The sequence below is a fragment of the Siniperca chuatsi genome, linkage group LG1 (assembly GCF_020085105.1).
Source record: "Siniperca chuatsi isolate FFG_IHB_CAS linkage group LG1, ASM2008510v1, whole genome shotgun sequence".
In the NCBI taxonomy this organism is placed as follows: domain Eukaryota; kingdom Metazoa; phylum Chordata; class Actinopteri; order Centrarchiformes; family Sinipercidae; genus Siniperca; species Siniperca chuatsi.
The window spans coordinates 532,501-555,000 of NC_058042.1; the positions used below are offsets into that span (position 1 = coordinate 532,501).

A 22,500-nucleotide genomic window follows, 5' to 3' on the forward strand; every position below is an offset into this window, starting at 1 on the left:
GTAGCTTAGCTGTGTATTGATAAATCTGTGGCGCTGTCTGTGGTGCTGAAGCATAGGCTGTATATAAAGATGGGCTTTCCCCCACTGTCCAAAAATGAAGCCAAAATATTCTGCATACGGGAGCTGCCATCTTGCACTGGTGACGTCCTTTGGAACCAGAGTCTGTGCAGTAGTGATCAGAGTTGGAGCCGCGGCATCGAGGTCCCGCCCACACACCCGGCCGACCCAATCGCGAGCCGGCCTCAGCTGTCAATCATGACATGAAGCCCCCTTTTTATAGCATCAAATAACTCATTAAAACCAAACTTTTTAGAAAAAATGAACACTTGAACAAACATCAGCATGACAAGAACTACCTAAAATGACAGAAACCATGTTTGGGATTTTGGCTCATGTCCCATCCGCTAACATGGACCTATACCTGCATCCAGCCACCAGGGGGCAATTTGGCTTCACTTTTATGGGGGGCTGTCATGTTGCCCATCGTTATATACAGTCGATGCTCTGAAGTAGCTGATGGATTTGTAATTGTCTTGGATCTAAAATATACTCTAAACTATAAACTATAAATATTATATACCACATTGTAGCCTATATGTCACCTGCCCTCTCGTGGCCTAAAAGGCGCGCAACACCCAAAACTCAAAAACCCAAAAAACTGGACCTGCTACATAAAGACGCAAAATAAGATTTCCCAAATTAAACTTCCCAGCACTAGTATCTAAAACTTGTTCCTTGTTTTCTGTCTATATTCTAAGACAAATAAGTATCTACTGCTGAACTGGACAGTAAAATATTAACACAATTATCACATTAACAAAGCAAAATAACAATTCTTTGGTTAGCATTCAACAACTACAACTAGCCACAAATTAGCTTGTATTTGTTACTGTCTTTTCTCTTTCTAAAACCACCTCCAGCAGTGTTCATGTGTCAAATATGCTTAGACTTTGAACAAAGGTGTGGTCCACATTTCCACCAGTCGCCTCCCACGCAGGAAGGAGTGCTCGTTTGATCGGGAGGAAAGAAATTTAGGTTACACAAATATCAGCCAGACATCACTGAACTGATCGCACTCATACACAATAAACCTAGAAAAAAGACCTATGCGCAGGCCAGACTTGAGCCTTTCCAGATTCTCAAGCTGAATTTCAGCCCCCACCTTTACTGTGTTTAATTACTTATGCTTATTTACATTTACTTCTATAAATCATAGCTGTTGATTACGTAGGTGTTCAGGACCTTGGGCACTCATGGGCAACTGTGATCACCCACGGGCCATGTTGGAAAAATAGACTGTCCAATAAACATAAATAGAGGAGAAAACACAATGTCAACGCAGAGTTTTAACTGTGAAATAAACTGTGTCCATTTCTATATTAAACTTGAAATCCTATTTAACTGTCTTGGTGTCCTGACAGTCCTCTGTAGGTTTGGCCCACTCTGAGGTTTCATACACTGATATATAAATGCATCATGTTGTCATTTAATTTCATTTAATTTTTGTCATCTAGCGCGATCATCACGTCAACATTTTAATTTGTCTAATTCTTTGGTTTATGACCAAATACTTATAAAACTAATGACATTCCCATCAGCCGCAGCTGTACTTTGTGTTTACTGCTAATTAGCAAACGTTATCATGCTAATATGCTAAACTAAGATGGTGAACATGGTAAACATTATACCCACTAAACATCCATATGGGGAGTTTTTCCTTTTTCGAAGGCTCTGAGGATAGAGGGTGTCTTTTGTACAGATTGATTGCAAATTTAAGATTTGTGATATTGGGCTATATAAGTAAAATTGACATGTTAGCATTTAGCTAAGATTTAGCTCGCTGAGTTCCCTGCCTCCACAGGTGACTGAAGTAGGCTTTATTTGTATTATTTTCTGTGGCATTAGACCTCTGCTCTCTCAGTCCCTGTCACAGTATTTTGTACAGTATCTTATAGTATTTTAACTGTATTGATCTGTTGTGGCAGCACAGTTTAAACAGGATTCAGACAGCCTCTCCATCATGAACTAAATACTAAAGTTCAAATGCAGTTTTCAACCAACAGCAGCATTTTAATGTGGCACCTTTATGAGTAGTGACTGTGCTGCCAAAGCGTTCAGTCTAACTTTATAAGATACATTTATTAACTATGCAGTCTTCGTAGCCTATTATCATTTTGTTTTGGTAACATAACATTATGTCAGCCAAACAAAACTGAAGGAAATACATTCCAGTAAAGCTTTATTTTACAGATCCATAATATCAGAATCATTTCTTCTTTCAAGATTTCTTGAAATATTATTTGGTACTAATTATGGGGAAATTATGGGGAAAATACGAATTTCATCATAACAGCTGCTCCATTTAAACCCAAGTAAATTAATTCATTATTCTTTTCTAATTGGAAATTTGACTCTCTGTATACTGCAACTGACGAATATTTTCATTATCGATTAATAACCTGATTATTTTCTTGATTAATCCGAGAGAAAATATAACTTAACTATCAAATTTTTTTTGAAAATTAATCTTGTGTTGGTCAACAAATTGATTAATCTGTCTTTTCAATTCATTGTAAGTGTATCAACCGAACACTGCCTCTTACTCACTGGTACCAAATTACGTAGGTCTTTCCAGAACACTTTGTAGGAAATTATGGACTCTTAAAGCAAAGCGTTACCCATGTTCCTCCCACAGATACGTTGGGAAAGATACATTCAGCTCCTGTTCTATGAATACAGATGGAGTAAATAAACCCAGAAGAAGGTTGACTCAGTCTTACTCGTCTTGAATAAGTTGTCTATTGGCTGCGTCGGAGAGATTGGCTGCGTCGGAGAGCTTCAGGAGGTCGTCTGGTGTTATGGCAAGACAGACTAGTTATGCAACAGTTCCTCTTCCTCCTAGAATAAATACCAGGAGCATTTTAGAAAATGTTGCCCAATATTTCAGTGCACCATGAGGTGTGACTCAAACTGTGACTGTGAAGTTTACAGATCTGAAAACAGCAGCAATGTTCCAGTCAGTGAAACTGTTTTGGATATGATGGATTGATGACTGCTGAGCCATCGCTCCACTGTCTTCACATCTTTTCTGTTTTTCAATCAGCTGAGTGTTGCATAAAGAACCTCTAAAACCTTCTCAAGAATTGTTAGAACATCATTGTTGATACATAAACTTACTTCAAGGACCTATGGAAACTTTCTAAACATCTTAGAACTTCATTAATTCAATTCAGTTCACTTTATATTTTATTTAATTATTTAGCGCCAATACATAACAGTTATCTCATTGCACTTTTCATATAGTGCAGGTCTAGACCGAACGAGAGAGAGAAGCTGGGGGAGAGCACAATGCAAATTCCACCTAGAGTTTTAAAATAATAATACTGTAATGGTAGTGGTAATATTAATATTAATAAAGAATAATAATAGGAATTATGTGATAATAATAGTAATAAGACTAATAATAACAACTGTAGTACAATTGTACCACAACCACAGATCCAGACTCTGCAGCTCCGGAGGCAGAAATACCTGCTGAAAGCGACAGAAGGAGAGAGGAGAGAGACGAGAAAGCACAGAACTACGGGAGAGAGAAGATGTCGAGTTAGTAACATGCAGTAATGGGATAAAAATGCAAACAGATGGAGAGGGAGAGGAGGAGAGAGGAGAGAGGTGCATCATGGGAAGTCTCCCGGCAGTCTAGGCCTATAGCAGCATAACTAAAGATTTCTAGGACCTCTCCAAGAACCCCTAAAACCTAATTAAGGATCTCAAGTGTCCGTAATCTAGTTTAAGGACTCCTCACACCTCCTAGAGGACCAATACAACTTCATAAGTTGTTTCACCTTACTTCCATGTAAGGTGTAACATTGTGAGACAAAACACTGTGAAGTAGAACACTGTGAGGTGGAACACTGAGGTAGAACACTGTGAGTTATAACACTGTGAAGTAGAACACTGTGAGATAGAACACTGAGATAAAACACTGAGGTAGAACACTGTGAAGTAAAACACTTTGAAGTAAAACACTGAGGTAGAACACTGTGAGTTATAACACTGTCAAGTAGAACACTGAAGTAAAACACTGAGGTAGAACACTGTGAGATAGAACACTGTGAGGTGGAACACTGTGAGACGGAACACTGTGAGTTATAACACTGTGAAGTAGAACACTGTGAGATAGAACACTGAGATAAAACACTGAGGTAGAACACTGTGAAGTAAAACACTTTGAAGTAAAACACTGAGGTGGAACACTGTGAGACAGAACACTGTGAAGTAAAACACTGTGAGGTGGAACACTGAGATAGAACACTGAGGTGGAACACTGTGAGATAGAACACTGTGAGGTGGAACACTGTGAGATAGAACACTGTGAGATAGAACACTGAGGTGGAACACTGTGAGATAGAACACTGTGAAGTAAAACACTGTGAGATAGAACACTGAGGTAGAACACTGAGATGGAACACTGTGAGGTGGAACACTGTGAGGTGGAACACTGTGAGATAGAACACTGTGAGATAGAACACTGAGGTGGAACACTGTGAGATAGAACACCGTGAGGTGGAACACTGTGGGATAGAACACTGTGAGATAGAACACTGTGAGGTGGAACACTGTGAGATAGAACACTGTGAGATAGAACACTGAGGTGGAACACTGTGAGATAGAACACTGAGATAGAACACTGTGAGGTGGAACACTGTGAGATAGAACACTGTGAGGTGGAACACTGTGAGATAGAACACTGTGAGGTGGAACACTGAGAGAACACTGTGAGATAGAACACTGTGAGAGAACACTGAAGTAAAACACTGAGGTAGAACACTGTGAGTTATAACACTGTGAAGTAGAACACTGAAGTAAAACACTGAGGTAGAACACTGTAGATAGAACACTGAGGTGGAACACTGTGAGATAGAACACTGAGGTTAAACACTGTGAGATAGAACACTGTGAGATAGAACACTGAGATAGAACACTGAGGTGGAACACTGAGAGATAGAACACTGAGGTGGAACACTGTGAGATAGAACACTGAGGTAGAACACTGTGAGATAGAACACTGAGGAACACTGTAGAACACTGTGAGATAGAACACTGAGGTAGATGAGAACACTGAGGTGAGAACACTGTGAGTAGAACACTGAGATAGAACACTGAGGTGGAACACTGGATAGAACACTGTGAGATAGAACACTGTGAGGTGGAACACTGTGAGGATAGAACACTGTGAGATAGAACACTGTGAGATAGAACACTGTGAGATAGAAACACTGTGAGATAGAACACTGTGAAGTGGAAACACTGTGAGATAGAACACTGTGAGATAGAACACTGAGGTGGAACACTGTGAGATAGAACACTGTGAAGTAAAACACTGTGAGATAGAACACTGTGAGATAGAACACTGAGGTGGAACACTGTGAGATAGAACACTGTGAGATAGAACACTGTGAGGTGGAACACTGTGAGATGTGAGATAGAACACTGTGAGATAGAACACTGTGAGGTGGAACACTGTGAGATAGAACACTGTGAGATAGAACACTGTGAGATAGAACACTGAGGTGGAACACTGTGAGATAGAACACTGTGAGATAGAACACTGAGGTGGAACACTGTGAGATAGAACACTGAGATAGAACACTGTGAGGTGGAACACTGTGAAGTAAAACACTTTGAAGTAAAACACTGAGGTGGAACACTGTGAGACAGAACACTGTGAAGTAAAACACTGTGAGGTGGAACACTGAGATAGAACACTGAGGTGGAACACTGTGAGATAGAACACTGTGAGGTGGAACACTGTGAGATAGAACACTGTGAGATAGAACACTGAGGTGGAACACTGTGAGATAGAACACTGTGAAGTAAAACACTGTGAGATAGAACACTGTGAGATAGAACACTGTGAGGTGGAACACTGTGAGGTGGAACACTGTGAGATAGAACACTGTGAGATAGAACACTGAGGTGGAACACTGTGAGATAGAACACTGTGAGGTGAACACTGTGGGATAGAACACTGTGAGATAGAACACTGTGAGGTGGAACACTGTGAGATAGAACACTGTGAGATAGAACACTGAGGTGGAACACTGTGAGATAGAACACTGTGAGATAGAACACTGTGAGAAGAACACTGTGAGATAGAACACTGTGAGGTGGATGGAACACTGTGAGATAGAACACTGAGGTGGAACACTGTGAGATAGAACACTGTGAGGTGGAACACTGTGAGGTGGAGACTGAGAGAACACTGAGGTAGAAACACTGTGAAGTAAAACACTGAAGTAAAACACTGAGGTAGAACACTGTGAGTTATAACACTGTCAAGTAGAACACTGAAGTAAAACACTGAGGTAGAACACTGTGAGATAGAACACTGAGGTAGAACACTGTGAGATAGAACACTGAGGTGGAACACTGTGAGACAGAACACTGTGAGTTATAACACTGTGAAGTAGAACACTGTGAGATAGAACACTGAGATAAAACACTGAGGTGGAACACTGTGAGATAGAACACTGAGGTGGAACACTGTGAGATAGAACACTGAGGTAGAACACTGAGATAGAACACTGTGAGATAGAACACTGAGGTGGAACACTGTGAGATAGAACACTGAGATAGAACACTGTGAAGTAAAACACTGAGGTAGAACACTGAGGTAGAACACTGAGATAGAACACTGTGAGGTGGAACACTGAGGTGGAACACTGTGAGATAGAACACCGTGAGGTGGAACACTGTGGGATAGAACACTGTGAGATAGAACACTGTGAGGTGGAACACTGTGAGATAGAACACTGTGAGATAGAACACTGAGGTGGAACACTGTGAGATAGAACACTGTGAAGTAAAACACTGTGAGATAGAACACTGTGAGATAGAACACTGAGGTGGAACACTGTGAGATAGAACACTGTGAGGTGGAACACTGTGAGGTGGAACACTGTGAGGTGGAACACTGTGAGGTGGAACACTGTGAGATAGAACACTGTGAGATAGAACACTGTGAGGTGGAACACTGTGAGATAGAACACTGAGGTGGAACACTGTGAGATAGAACACTGTGAGATAGAACACTGTGAGATAGAACACTGAGGTGGAACACTGTGAGATAGAACACTGTGAGATAGAACACTGAGGTGGAACACTGTGAGATAGAACACTGAGATAGAACACTGTGAGGTGGAACACTGTGAGATAGAACACTGTGAGATAGAACACTGAGATGGAACACTGTGAGATAGAACACTGTGAGGTGGAACACTGTGAGATAGAACACTGTGAGGTGGAACACTGTGAGATAGAACACTGTGAGATAGAACACTGTGAGGTGGAACACTGTGAGATAGAACACTGTGAGATAGAACACTGTGAGATAGAACACTGAGGTGGAACACTGAAGTAGAATGTGGAACTCTGAACTCTGTCTGACCTACTCATCAGTCCCTCTCATGGTTACATTCCTCAGCTGGTTCCTGTGTAAGTGATGTTGTTCTCCTCTGACAGCAGTAAGATTAAATGTGATGTTGCTGGAACTGTGATGACTTCCAGGTGTATCTCCCTGCTGGATAATAAGACATACTGAGGTTTCAACCACAGCACACGTCTCTCCTCCCACCTCTCTTCAACAGTGAGTGACGTCTCATATGCTCGTCCTCGAGCGCAAACCACAGCAGAACTCCTCAAACAGGGAGGGATGTTCTCCTGACTGTTGTGTTAAACTTTTAACTTCGACCTGCTCAGAGACAGCTGCTGATTGAGTCTCACATATGCTTTAATTCTCTGTAGTTAAAGTGCAGTATCTCAGGATTAGACGGTGTCGTTTATTATCTGTGGGAGATATTTTTGTCAGGTAAAGAAAAAAATGAAAAGTTACACGTGATAAAAATACTTGTGTCTAACTCTTTATTGATTTTTTTTCTTTTCTTGCAGAAATAGGCTTCCATAATGCAATCACTTGCTGGTAATATAAAATCAGATATGTTCACCTCCTTAATGATGCAAACAGCTCACTGCTTCAGACACAAATAAAAGTCCAAACTGAAACTCTGATGCCAAAAACCTGTTTGCATATTTTGCGCAGGAACGATGCACACCAAGTCTCAGATCAAATATTAAACTTCTTTGTGTTTTACAGTTTTCTTTTCACACGTGATGATATTTAGCTCCGTCTACTTGTGACCTCTTAAGTACATTGCATTATGTCACCAGTTTGTGGCCTGTTCAAAATATCAATGTTTCAAATCAGTAAGTAAAATTAAATTCAGTGGCATTATTAAGCACTGAGTGGGCTCTGCTGTCTGTAAACCTGTGAATAGTTCAATCTCTGAGGGTGGAGCTGCTGTGTGCAGATGCTGAGGCCTCCGCCCAGAGACAGATGTGTGTTTTGACCTTGTACATCTCTCACTGCTCATCTGTCTCTGCACAGATCCACGTTTATTTCTTCATCTGAGGAGCCCCTCGGACCCCGGCCCCATTACATAACGCCACTCCTCCTCAGAGCCGATAACACAGCCACATGTTCAGCTGCAACCCCAAACTGTCTACTTTATGGAGATGAATCTCCTGCTTTAACAGTCTGTTTACGCTGGGGATGTTCCTCCGAGCTTGTGTTTCAGAAAGAAACCTCCAGCTGACCTTATAGGGGCCTGACAGCCGGTAGGAGTTAGTGTTCATCAGACTTCATCTCTTTCAGTCTCTCTGAAACTCAAGTCCACACCTCATGCCACCCTCAGAGCAAATATAGAGGCTTGCTGTAAGAGGTCAGCAGTGGACAGGACGAAGAATGTGGGACAGTGTGTGGTCTGAGGACCTCTGCAAGACTTCACAGAGCCCCGAGTAACATATGATACATTCTTCACCATAAATCTGCAAAGGTGCGCAATAACATACAAAACAAACCATCTCAAAGAAAGAAAATATAATTTTTCTTAAAACTGCAATTTGCTTCAGACTTCTTTTTAGAGTCGTAACTCAGATGTCAAACACACACTGCTGGAAACAACAAGACTCACTATTACTCCCAGTAATAGTGGTATCTCCTGACACTCTCCTATATACATTCAACTTTATGGGCCAAGTACATTCAATCAATCAATCAAACTTTATTTCTACAGCACCTTCCAACAACCAAAACTGAACCAAAGTGCTGTACAAAATTAAAAACAAGATTAAAAAAAAATACAATAAAAAAATAATAGAAAAAAAAACACATACCAGGAGTTTGACTCTGTTTCTGCAGAAGAGAAACATACAGCATGACACAGATACACACATACAGAAATATCAAGCTATCTTAATGTATGCAAACTTTATTATATACAGGCACAAGCTGGACAACTAGATCTATATACAGGTCAGGTTGTTACTGTATGTACAGGCTCGTTGTACACGACACACGATTTCAATGAGCAACAAGATTTATTTTTTTTATTCAACACTGTTTTGTTCAGGTATTAAAATATAAATATCTACATATATAATATAATGTGTTATTTTTTCCAATTCTGGTGTCTCAGGTATGTCACTCTCGAGGAACCTTTTCTTCTGCTAAAAATGTAAAAATCTGCTCCACTGACTTGTTTGAGCGTGAGACACCTGACAGCATGAAACTTGAATGACAGCCAACTTTTTAAATATCAAAACACTACAGAGTGGGATTTCCCTCTCTAACAAACCGCCTTTCGTCCAAGCATACAGACACTGTCTTGTGATGCACATCTGCTCATGTTCATGAACTGAATGCTGATGCAGTTTAATAAATAAAAAGTAGCCCAGTTAAGTGGGAAACCGGATTAAGGCTCAGTTAGAAAGTAGCGCAGCAAAGTTCGTCCGCACGTCTTCGTGAAATATGTAGTTATAGAAGTTTGGTGATGTATTGACTGGTAAGCTAACTGCTAACATGCTAACCAGAGAGAAACATGCCGAACCTAGTCAGTCACAACATCTCTCTGAGCTTCTTTCTATTTTCTCTGTGCTATTCTGTTCACTCCCTCTGACATTTTGTTCTTAAGACTGTTCATCATTTTTGACTAGGCCACTCCAAAGCCATCATTTTGTTGGGGCGAGGGAAGCTCAATGCAAATACCTAGAATTTTAAAATAGTAATAATGTAATGGTAGTGGTAATATTAATATTAATAAATTAATATATAATAATATTATATATAATAATAGGAATGACAGCTATTGGAAGAATAATGTCAGTATTAGTAACAGAGCCAATAACAACAACTGTAGTAGCAGTTGTCACGCAGGAACGGGGGGCAGCAGGTGTTCTAGTCGGGTAATAAGGTATTATGAGCTCTTTAAGATACGATGGTGCCAGACCATTAAGAGCTTTGTAGGTGAGGAGAAGGATTTTAAACTCTATTCTGGATTTTACAGGGAGCCAGTGCAGAGAAGCTAATATTGGAGAAATATGATCTCTTTTCCTAGTTCTTGTCAGTACACGTGCCGTAGCATTCTAGATCAACTGGAGAGTCTTAAGGGACTTATTCGGGCAGCCTGATAATAAGGAATTGCAGTAGTCCAACCTAGAAGTAACAAATGCATGCACTCATTTTTCGGCATCATTTTGAGACAGGATGTGCCTGATTTTTGCAATTGCAGGGCAATGCCATCTAGAGTAACTATATATTTAGATAACGTGTCTCGGAGGTGTTTGGGGCCAAGTACAATAACTTCAGTTTTGTCAGTTTAACATTGGAAAATTGCAGGTCATCCAGGTCTTTATGTCCTTAAGGCATGCTTGAAGTTTAGCTAACTGGTTATCAATCAATCAATCAAACTTTATTTCTATAGCACCTTCCAACAACCAAGACTGAACCAAAGTGCTGTACAACATTAAAAACAAGATTAAAAAAAATAATGATATTAACAAATAATAATAAAAGTACAAATAGGTCAGCAGAGCACATTACAACATTAAGATAAAGAGAAGTGTCATAGGGCCACTAAGTGTTAAAAGCTATTCTAAATAAGTGGGTTTAAAGTTTGGCTTTGAACAAAGGCACGTCAGTGATTGAACATAAGTCAATGGGCAGAGAGTTCCAGAGTTTCGGACCGGCCACTGCAAAAGAACGGTCGCCCTACTGTTTGCACCGGGACCGGGGGACCTCCAGCAGATGTTGCCCAGCAGATCGTAGAGCTCTGCTGGGTCGGTGAGGGCTCAAAATCTCACACAAATAGAAAGGTGCGAGGTGGTTAGTTTCATCTGGCTTGATCGATAGATATAATTGGGTATCATCCGCATAACAATGAAAGTTTATGGAGTGTTTCCTAATAATATTGCCCAGAGGAAGTATATATAAGGTGAATAGAATCGGTCCAAGCACAGAACCTTGTGGAACTCCGTGACAAACTTTGGCGAGCACGGAGGACTCACCGTTAACATTTACAAACTGAGATCGATCTGATCTAAGAGACAGGTTGATGGCTTAGATGAATTAATCGTCAAAGTCAGCTGAAGAAGATCGACAGGAGCAAAGCAGCCAAAACACACATCAGGCTCTACAGTTGTTTCCAAGGTTCCTGTGTTTGAAGACAAGTCGGCACCGGTTGAAGGCAGGACTCGATGATTTTTTTCTCTAATAGTTAAAATTTTATCATTAAAGAAGCTCGTTAATACTGAGGGCTATAGGAATACATGGCTCAATAGAGCTGTGACTCTCTGCCAGCCTGGCTACAGTGCTGAAAAGAAACCTGGGGTTGTTTTTATTTTCCTCTATTAGTGATGAGTAGTAAGCAGCTCTGGCATTATGGAGGGCCTTCCTATATGTTTTATGATTATCTTGCCAGACTAAACGGGATTCTTCCAGGTTGGTGGAACGCCATTACCTTTCAAGTTTTCGTGATGTTTGCTTTAACTTGGGGTGGGTTTGGGGGTTATTCCATGGAGCTAACCTTCTTTGTTTTATTATCTTCTTTTTTAGAGGAGCGATAGAATCGAGTGTCGTTCGCAGTGAGCCTGCAGCGCTATCAACAAGATGGTCAATTTGGGAGGGGCTGCGATCCTCTGTTAAATAGAGACATAACATTGAATTAAATGCAAATGGAATCACTTCCATAAATTTAACTAGAGCACTATCAGATAGACATCCAGAGTAGGAGTTTTTGCCTAATGGTGTGTAGTCCAGTAATAGGAGCTCAAAAGTCAAAAATCACCTACAATAATTACTTTATCTGTTTTAAGGACTAAAACTGATAAAAATTCAAAATAAGGACCAGGAGCGCAGTACACTATAACAAACAGAATCTGCTGTCGTGTTTTCCAGGTCGGGTGTGAAAGACTAAGAACAAGGCTTTCGAATGAGTTATAATTTAGTTTAGGTTTAGGGCTGATTAATAGGCTTGAGTCGAAGATTGCTGCAACTCCACCTCCTCGGCTGGTGCATCGAGGAATGTGAGTATTAATATGACTGGGCGGAGTGGATTCATTTAGGCAACATATTCTTCATGACCCAGCCAGGTTTCAGTAAGACAGAATAAGTCAATATGATACTCTGATATTAAATCGTTCACTAGTACAGCTTTAGATGACAGAGATCTGATGTTTAAGAGTCTTCATTTAATTCTCCTGTTTTGTTGTGCTATTCCAGCATTTTTGTTTAGGTTTTTTTGTATAACGCCTCTTCTGTTAACTTTAGATTTTATTAATTTAAGTGGTCGGGGGGGCAGACGCCGTCACTAAGGAGTTTTGGGTGGGTAACTGCTCTGGAAGCGCAGAGAAGCGTCTGAACTCTGAGTTGTCATGGTTTAGGTCCACTAATAAACTCGGCCAGATTCCTAGAAATGAGAGCTGCTCCATCCAAAGTGGGATGAATGCCGTCTCTCCTAATCAGACCAGGTCTTCACTAGAAAGTCCACCAGTTATCTACAAAGCCCACATTGTTTGCTGGACACCACCTCGACAGCCAGCGGCGTAATGAAGACATGCAGCTGAACATGTCATCACTGGTCAGGTTTGTCAGGGGCCCAGAGAAAACTACAGAGTCCGACGTTGTCTTTGCATATGTACACACCGACTCAACACAACACAACTTTAGTGACGTTCGATTGCCGTAATCAGGAATCGTTACCGCCGACGTGAATAACAGTCTTACTGTATTTACATTTATCCTTAGCCAGCAGTTTTAAATAGGATTCAACATCGCCCGCTCTGGCCCCAAGAATACAGATCAGTGAGCTGTGTCCAAACCTGCACTGACTACAGCTGTCAAACTGTCTGTTATCAACACAACCAAACATTTGCTGGGCGATGAGCCAATAAAACCTGCAGCAGGAAGCGGAGGATTATGTCACAGTCACGTCTGCTCTGTTCGAACGATGCAGGTGAAAGTTGATCAGTGTGATCTGAGCCCACAGACACATTGGTCCAATCTGCTTCTCTTTTCCTGCCAAGCCTGCAGGAAGCTCTCGCTCAGATGGGATTTAATCCTTCATGTTCGCTGAGGGTTGATGGATCAATTTCTTCTGTTTGTCAGAAACTTCAGTGTAGCAAATCATGACTGCAGCAGCATATTAAACACTTTTATTATATCGTAAACTCAGACAATAATCTACTGTTGTTGCACTGTAAAATCTTTCTCTTTTTGAGGTTGTTTTCACAGACTTTGACAGGCTGTAAAATCAGTGATTTTTTTACAAGCAGCAGTCAAATGCTCAGCAGAAAGTTTATCTTTGTCGGTCTCCATTCTTTCAGCATATTTTACATAATACCTGAACAAAATACTTACGTATAAAAATATTGGGGAAAAGTGCTTTGTGTTGTTGGCTGATGACCCGTTGGTTCTTGTCTGTTGTGTACCATAGCTGTGCTAAGTGCTTCAATGTGTGCCTGCTGTAAACTGAGAACATTGTGCGTTTCATTTGTACTGTAGTCATACATCTGCCCCTCTGTAAAAACATATTGCAAAATATTACTAAAGTACACAAACATGATGTCGAAACTGCATCTCCCTCATGTTGTACCTGGATGTACAGATCTCAACCCAGTTTAACACCTGTGGAAGGTTCTGGACGAACGTTTAAGACAACACTCTCCACCACCATCTCCATCAGACCAAATGATATAATATAAACCTTCATCTTCAGATCTGTGTGGTGATGTCTGTCTCTCTACCTGCTGCACTCAGGTGTGTCTGATCTCAGTGAGACGAGCTGATTAAATAAAGGCTGTATATATAACTGAGGGAACATCTAGTGGAGGAGGCGTTCGTCCCTCCAACAGAGTTTATTCTGTCTGTGGAGTATGACATCACCAGTAAAGAGACAGCAGTTTCAATATAAACAGGTGATAGTAAGTCCGTCCTTGTGTCCCCACAGGATGTGACTCTGGTTTTGGGAATGCGACGGCGAAGCATCTGGACGCTCTGGGCTTCGAGGTGTTTGCCACAGTGTTGGACCTGTTAGGAGACGGAGCCAGAGAGCTGCAGAGGACCTGCTCCCCCCGCCTCACCCTCCTCCAGGTGGACATCACCCAGCCACAGCAGGTCCAACAGGCGCTGCTGGACATTAAGGCCAAACTGGGCCTCAAAGGTAAAGACTGGCTGCTGAAGCCAAACCGTCTTGTTCTGAGTCTGATAAATTAGACAGCTTTTAACTTTTTCTCATTCCAGATTTATATTTGATTTCATTTATTCTCATACATATCGGGCTACAACATCATCTGACCTCTGTAACCCATTCAGTAACTGTGATAACAGTTCATTTAGTAGCTTTCAGTTTGAAAAACAGACATTCAATGTTAGCTGACACTGATCCATTGAAATATGCCCGAGTCACATCTCTACAGTGGAGATAACAGGTGTATCTGCTGAGTGCATTTCACCATCAACACAGTTTTAAGCTGCAAAAAAGTCAGTTAGTGGACCTGTGAGTTGAGATTATTTGGTCACACAGAGTAGGTGTACAGTTTTGTTGCTGAGCTCACTGTGTCCTCCTGGTCTCAGGAGTTTAGACTCCAAGAACTCAAGTTCAAACTTGTGTTCTTTTGAATGTGCTGCTGTTCTGCTGGTTGCTCACTGCATACGAGTTCACCTCAGTGTGTGTTTTCAGTTTGTTTTAGAGGCAGAGCGCTCAAGATGCAGAGGAAAGTTTGGCCTTTGAGGAAATCAGAGAAGAAGAAGTGCAGAAGCAGCAGAGGAGGCAGTGATGTGGGAAACCAAATAACTCTGACCAGCTCGAATTGATTGAAGTATCTGAGGAGTTTCTGAGGAGTATCTGAGGAGTATCTGAGGAGTTTCTGAGGAGTTTCTGAGGAGTATCTGAGGAGTATCTGAGGAGTATCTGAGGAGTGTATGAGGAGTTTATGAGGAGTATCTGAGGAGTATCTGAGGAGTATCTGAGGAGTGTATGAGGAGTGTATGAGGAGTTTATGAGGAGTATCTGAGGAGTTTATGAGGAGTGTATGAGGAGTTTATGAGGAGTATCTGAGGAGTTTATGAGGAGTTTCTGAGGAGTTTATGAGGAGTTTATGAGGAGCATCTGAGAAGTATCTGAGGAGTATCTGAGGAGTTTATGAGGAGTGTATGAGGAGTTTATGAGGAGTATCTGAGGAGTTTATGAGGAGTATCTGAGGAGTTTATGAGGAGCATCTGAGAAGTATCTGAGAAGTATCTGAGGAGTATCTGAGGGGTTTATGAGGAGTATATGAGGAGTTTCTGAGGAGTTTATGAGGAGTATCTGAGGAGTTTATGAGGAGCATCTGAGGAGTATATGAGGAGTATCTGAGGAGTTTATGAGGAGTATCTGAGGAGTGTATGAGGAGTTTATGAGGAGTATCTGAGGAGTTTATGAGGAGTATCTGAGGAGTTTATGAGGAGCATCTGAGAAGTATCTGAGGAGTATCTGAGGGGTTTATGAGGAGTTTATGAGGAGTATCTGAGGAGTATCTGAGGAGTATATGAGGAGCATCTGAGAAGTATCTGAGAAGTATCTGAGGGGTTTATGAGGAGTTTATGAGGAGTATCTGAGGAGTATATGAGGAGTTTCTGAGGAGTTTCTGAGGAGTTTATGAGGAGTATCTGAGGAGTTTATGAGGAGCATCTGAGGAGTATATGAGGAGTATCTGAGGAGTTTATGAGGAGTATCTGAGGAGTGTATGAGGAGTTTATGAGGAGTATCTGAGGAGTTTATGAGGAGCATCTGAGGAGTATCTGAGGAGTTTCTGAGGGGTTTATGAGGAGTATCTGAGGAGTTTATGAGGAGCATCTGAGGAGTATCTGAGGAGTTTCTGAGGGGTTTATGAGGAGTATCTGAGGAGTTTATGAGGAGTATCTGAGGAGTATATGAGGAGTATCTGAGGAGTTTATGAGGAGTATCTGAGGAGTGTATGAGGAGTTTATGAGGAGTATCTGAGGAGTTTATGAGGAGTTTATGAGGAGTATCTGAGGAGTTTATGAGGAGCATCTGAGAAGTATCTGAGGAGTATCTGAGGGGTTTATGAGGAGTTTATGAGGAGTATCTGAGGAGTATATGAGGAGTATATGAGGAGTATATGAGGAGTTTCTGAGGAGTATCTGAGGAGTTTATGAGGAGTCTCTGAGGAGTTTCTGAGGAGTATCTGAGGAGTATCTGAGGAGTATCTGAGGAGTTTCTGAGGAGTATCTGAGGAGTTTATGAGGAGTCTCTGAGGAGTTTATGAGGAGTATCTGAGGAGTTTATGAGGAGTCTCTGAGGGGTTTATGAGGAGTCTCTGAGGAGTTTATGAGGAGTCTCTGAGGAGTCTCTGAGGAGTCTCTGAGGAGTCTCTGAGGAGTATCTGAGGAGTATCTGAGGAGTTTATGAGGAGTATCTGAGGAGTTTATGAGGAGTTTATGAGGAGTATCTGAGGAGTATCTGAGGAGTATCTGAGGAGTTTCTGAGGAGTTTATGAGGAGTCTCTGAGGAGTTTATGAGGAGTATCTGAGGAGTTTATGAGGAGTATCTGAGGAGTCTCTGAGGAGTATCTGAGGAGTCTCTGAGGAGTTTATGAGGAGTTTCTGAGGAGTATCTGAGGAGTATCTGAGGAGTATCTGAGGAGTTTCTGAGGAGTATCTGAGGATTTTATGAGGAACCTCTGAGGAGTCTCTGAGGAGTTTATGAGGAGTTTCTGAGGAGTTTCTGAGGAGTATCTGAGGAGTATCTGAGGAGTTTCTGAGGAGTATCTGAGGAGTTTATGAGGAGTTTATGAGGAGTATCTGAGGAGTTTATGAGGAGTCTCTGAGGAGTATCTGAGGAGTCTCTGAGGAGTTTATGAGGAGTATCTGAGGAGTTTATGAGGAGTATCTGAGGAGTTTATGAGGAGTTTATGAGGAGTTTATGAGGAGTATCTGAGGAGTATCTGAGGAGTATCTGAGGAGTTTCTGAGGAGTATCTGAGGAGTTTATGAGGAGTCTCTGAGGAGTTTATGAGGAGTATCTGAGGAGTTTATGAGGAGTCTCTGAGGAGTCTCTGAGGAGTATCTGAGGAGTCTCTGAGGAGTTTATGAGGAGTATCTGAGGAGTCTCTGAGGAGTATCTGAGGAGTCTCTGAGGAGTCTCTGAGGAGTTTATGAGGAGTATCTGAGGAGTCTCTGAGGAGTATCTGAGGAGTCTCTGAGGAGTTTATGAGGAGTCTCTGAGGAGTCTCTGAGGAGTCTCTGAGGAGTCTCTGAGGAGTTTATGAGGAGTATCTGAGGAGTCTCTGAGGAGTCTCTGAGGAGTATCTGAGGAGTCTCTGAGGAGTCTCTGAGGAGTTTATGAGGAGTATCTGAGGGGATTCAGTGTTGAAGCAGAGGAGGTGGTGTCTCATGTTTCACGCATAGAAATCAGAGCAGAGAGTCTCCTGCGTCACTCTGTGATTGGCTCAGACCTGCAGCTCCCACTGGCTTTGTAATTAGGCAGCTCAGACCGTTGGCTTTACCTCAGAGTCATCTGAGGTTACACACAGCGTGTGTGTGTGTGTGTGTGTGTGTGTGTGTGTGTGTGTGTGTGTGTGTGTGTGTGAGAGAGAGAGAGAGAGAGAGTGTGTGTGTGTGTGTGTGGGCAGGTGGATGTAATAAAAGAACTGGAATCAAAGGTCACTTACACAAACATGCACTCTCTGTGGAACAGTGTGTGTGTGTGTGTGTGTGTGTGTGTGTGTGTGTTCCCTGCTGCAAGCTGTGGTTGGTGGAAACTGAGCCCTCGGTGCAGACAGGTGTTTGACGGCAGATTTGTTGGTATTTCACCAATTTTTGTGAGAAACTGGTTCAATTAAAAGTTCAAATTATATACAAAAACTAAAACAGAAACTATAATAACATACAAAACCTGGGACTTAACTCTAATATGTACTGAATGTACAATGATAGTAATATACTGTAATATAGTTTATACTGTGTATGACACAGGCTGTACCAGATGAGACCTCTGTGCATCAGCGAAGCTGCCAGATTAGTTTCAGTCCTGAGCAAAACAAATGTGTATAATCTATAAATCTCTGTTACTGTAAACACATATTAATCGGGAAGCTCTCAGTTTATTTTCGATTTCCACGGGCCGTTATCAACGGGCGCAGACCAAACTGCCTCCGGACGCAACTGGAAAGACCTTCAGCCAATCAGAGCAACGAAACGTGCTGAGCGACACATGCAAGTTGGGCGGAGCTTGGTCCGTTTCCAAGCAGGAAAAAAATGGCGTCTTTCTCAAATTACAGCTAAACATTAAACTAAAATGTGTTTCTGAAACAGGCAACGCAGCAACAAGATCTGGATTCGTATCTGATCGGCGCTGCCTCGTTCGACAGTTTGATCTGAGTTTCGTGAGCCTGGTGCGTCTCGCTGTATCAACCAATCAGAGCAGCGAAACGTGTGACTTCAAATCTGGTCCGGTGACGCTCCTCTGACACTCATCGTATCATCCCGCCCCGTATTAGATAAACGGCTGTGATTGGCCAGACCGAATCCAGGACGGGTGGAAATCTGTCTGAATGGGGGCGGGGCCAGACGTACCTGCTGGAGCAAATGAAACATGAGCTCGGCAGAGTCGTCTGGTTCCCAGATTACACATTCATACCCTGATAGCAGAGGCTGCCATGCAAGGTGCCATTCACACTCACTCACACACCAAAGGCACAGCCTTCGGGAGCGGTTTGGGGTTTAGTATCTTGCCCAAGGACACTTCAACATGCGGGCTGGGGGAAACCATGGATCGAATTGTTCTACCTCTAAGCCACAGCCGCCCCTTATGATCAGTTTTAGTTCATCGTTTAATGTAGACTCAGTGGTGAAAAATTAAAAAACTCTTGGATCAGTATCAGGAGCACAAAAAAACTAAAGGAACAAAAATGTGACTTGGTCGTCATTTGACTAAATGATAATAACAGACCCTATCGACCCCTGGCCCAGAGCTCTGTGTGCCTGTTCAGTAATTCATCCGTGACGTTTTCTGCCTTTTGCTTTTTGAAGTTCTGTAGCAAAAACACATGGAGAACACACTGGAATAATTGTAAGGTTTTTTGCTCTTGTTGGTTGATACGGAGTTAAAGAGTCTGCAATGTAAGACGGCGCTATATAATTACGAGCTTTGTATGTGAGTAAAAGGATCTTAAAACCAACTCTAAAAGAAATGGGGAGCCAGTGCAGGGTAGCTCAAACGGGAGTAACGTGCTCTCTTTTCCTGGTCTTTGTTCAAAGTCCTGCAGCAGAGTTCTGAACTGGATGAAGTTCATTACAATAATCCAGCCTGCTATTAATAAATGCATGAATCAACTTCTCGGCATCTCGCTTTGTTAAGGACGGCCTTACTTTGCTACACACACACAAACACACACACACAAACATACAAACACACAAACACAAACACACACACACACACAGCACTTCCATCATGACCAGCACTGTCTCAGCACGGCCGAGTCCTCGGGTATTACAAATACTGTTAAATAGACGCGGGACCCGCAGTAATAAAACCAGACCCGACCCAGACCCGACTGACCTTATAAAAATGTGGATCCGAACCCGCCCAGGTCCTGGGTCGGGTCTCGGATCCTAGAGTTAGGGTGGACCTGTGAAGACCTCTAGTTCAGACCTAAACAAAGCTCCCACAGCGGCTCGTAAAACAAAGCATTGGTTTCAGGGTCAGCGGCTTCACATAAGGGCGAGTGAGGCTTGTTTACGCTCGCAGAACATGAGAGAGAGACTTGGCAGTGTGCAGTGATTACAGTCTTATCGACACACAAACAGAGTCAGAGGGGACTGGAGGTCACTGATGGTACAGATGTTAGATAACTATTTAAAACAATAGTCGAAGCACTATTCCGATTCTTAAGTCAAAAGGTTAATACCACAGTGTAAATATACTCCTTTGCAAGTAAAAGTACTGAAGTATAATCAGGAAAATGTACTTATAATGCATTATACTTAGGTACTTTTACACATAAGTTTTGGGAATGCTCCGAGGTCCTTTTGGTTTCAAGTCACTGAATCTTTATCAGAAATTGTCAGCAAGGAGATTCGATGTTGCCCGTTATTATGTTTGCTAAATGACCATTCTCAGGTCCCTATGTCTGCGCGGCCTAACTGCTGCAACGAAAACCCTGGTAGTACGCTGGAAACCACCATACGCACGTCACTAAACCATTGGTGGTACCTGCTGTTAGATAGTTTGACTTCTTCGCGGCCTCATGGTGCCACGGGAAAGACCATAGGGTCAGAAGCTTAGATATGTGTGTGTGTATGTGCGTGCATACATGTCAGTTATGCTAAGCTACATATGGATATGCATGTTTGTATATTATTTGCACGCTAGGTATTGTTATGTACATGCACAATATACCATGAATCAGTTTAGGTTTAATTGTTTTAAAACTATTCTCTACACGTATACATGTACAAAACAACAACAGATAATAATGCTTTACACTGTTGGATCATAGTTCAGAATCAGAAATCCTTTATTGATCCCGAAGGGAAACTCTTTGTTCCAGCAGCTCGTCTTTACGTCAGTGCACACAGGAGAAAGTGCTAGCAAACAATATAATACACTATAAAACTATAAAACAGGTCAGAAAATAAATTAAGTATCAGGTCGGTATAAGTATAAGATAAAATAAGAGTGAAGTACCAGGTGGGTTTACCGGTTGATGATGATAATACAGTATAATAATACAATTTCATAATATAAGTAATAAGTAGTATTGCAACAGCAGTAATGGAGGTATGAATCATAAATAGGAAAAGCTAAATATTGCACAATTATTCAAGTATTGCAGAGATGTAATGATCAATGTCCAGTTTAGTGCCTTCGGGTCATACAGACTGACACTTAGAGGGAGGAGTTAAAGAGTCTGATGGCCACAGGCAGGAACGACTTCCTGTGGCGCTCTGTGGTGCATTGTGGGGGGATGAGTCTTCCGCTGAAGGCGCTCCTTTGTTTGACCAGCACGTCATGGAGCGGGTGGGAGACGCTGTCCAAGATGGCGTGTAGTTTACCCAGCATCCTCCTCTCTGACACCACCGCCAGAGAGTCCAGCTCCACCCCCACAATGCCACCGGCCTTACGGATCAGTTTGTTGAATCTGTTGGCGTCCGCTGCCCTCAGCCTGCTGCCCCAGCATGCAACAGCATACAGGACAGCACCGGCCACCACAGACTCATAGAACATCTTCAGCATTGTCCGGCAGATGCTGAAGGACCTCAGCCTCCTCAGGAAACAGAGGCGGCTCTGGCCCTTCCTGTAAACAGCCTGAGTGTTCTTGGTCCAGTCCAGTTTGTTATCCAAGTGGACTCCCAGGTACTTGTAGTCCTCTACATTCTCCACACTGACCCCCTGGATGGAAACCGGGGTCACTGGTGTCTTGGCCCTCCATAGGTCTACAACCAGCTCCTTGGACTTTGTCGCATTGAGCTGCAGATGGTTCTGCTCACACCATGAGACAAAGTTCCCCACCACAGCCCTGGACTCAGACTCATCACCACCGCTGATGCATCCCACCACAGCAGAGTCACCAGGATGTCTGTGGTGGCCAGTGCCAGTGTTACTGATGCATGAACATGTAAGCAGGATTGTAATGTTGTAATTCCCGTAGGAAGCTACGACATCATGAGTGTGTTGATTATGTGGGAAGTTGTGAGAATACAACACCTTATGGAGGATTTGTTATTTTCTGCGTCAGCCTGAGACAAGAAGCCTCTCTGGTCACATTTAGAGGCAGTTTCTGTTAGCGCCATCTTGTAGCACCAATAACAAGAACTTGTGTTCTGCGCTCCCCTCGCCTCTCTGCCAGCTTTATTTTCCTGCTGATCACCTGTTGTATAAACATCTCATTGTTGTGTGTGTGTGTGTGTGTGTGTGTGTGTGCAGGTCTGTGGGGTTTGGTGAACAACGCCGGAGTGTGTGTGAACTTCGGAGACGCAGAGCTGTCGCTGATGTCAAACTTTCGCGGCTGCATGGAGGTCAACTTCTTCGGCACGCTGAGCATCACGAAGAGCTTCCTGCCTCTGCTGCGACAGGCCAAAGGACGCATCATCACCATCTCCAGC

At 42.4% G+C, this 22,500-nt stretch overlaps 1 protein-coding gene across 1 annotated transcript in view; it reads left to right on the forward strand.

Annotated features, from left to right (window-relative positions):
• The window catches only part of hsd11b2 (hydroxysteroid (11-beta) dehydrogenase 2), a 38,008-nt gene that overhangs the window by 3,104 nt on the left and 12,404 nt on the right, over nucleotides 1–22,500 (forward strand). Inside the window, exons 2-3 of the mRNA XM_044193850.1 lie at nucleotides 14,343–14,555; nucleotides 22,322–22,500. The exon at nucleotides 22,322–22,500 is cut by the window's right edge and continues 7 nt beyond it. Of these exons, the coding sequence (XP_044049785.1) occupies nucleotides 14,343–14,555; nucleotides 22,322–22,500 (392 nt within the window). The remainder of the gene's footprint in view (nucleotides 1–14,342; nucleotides 14,556–22,321) is intronic.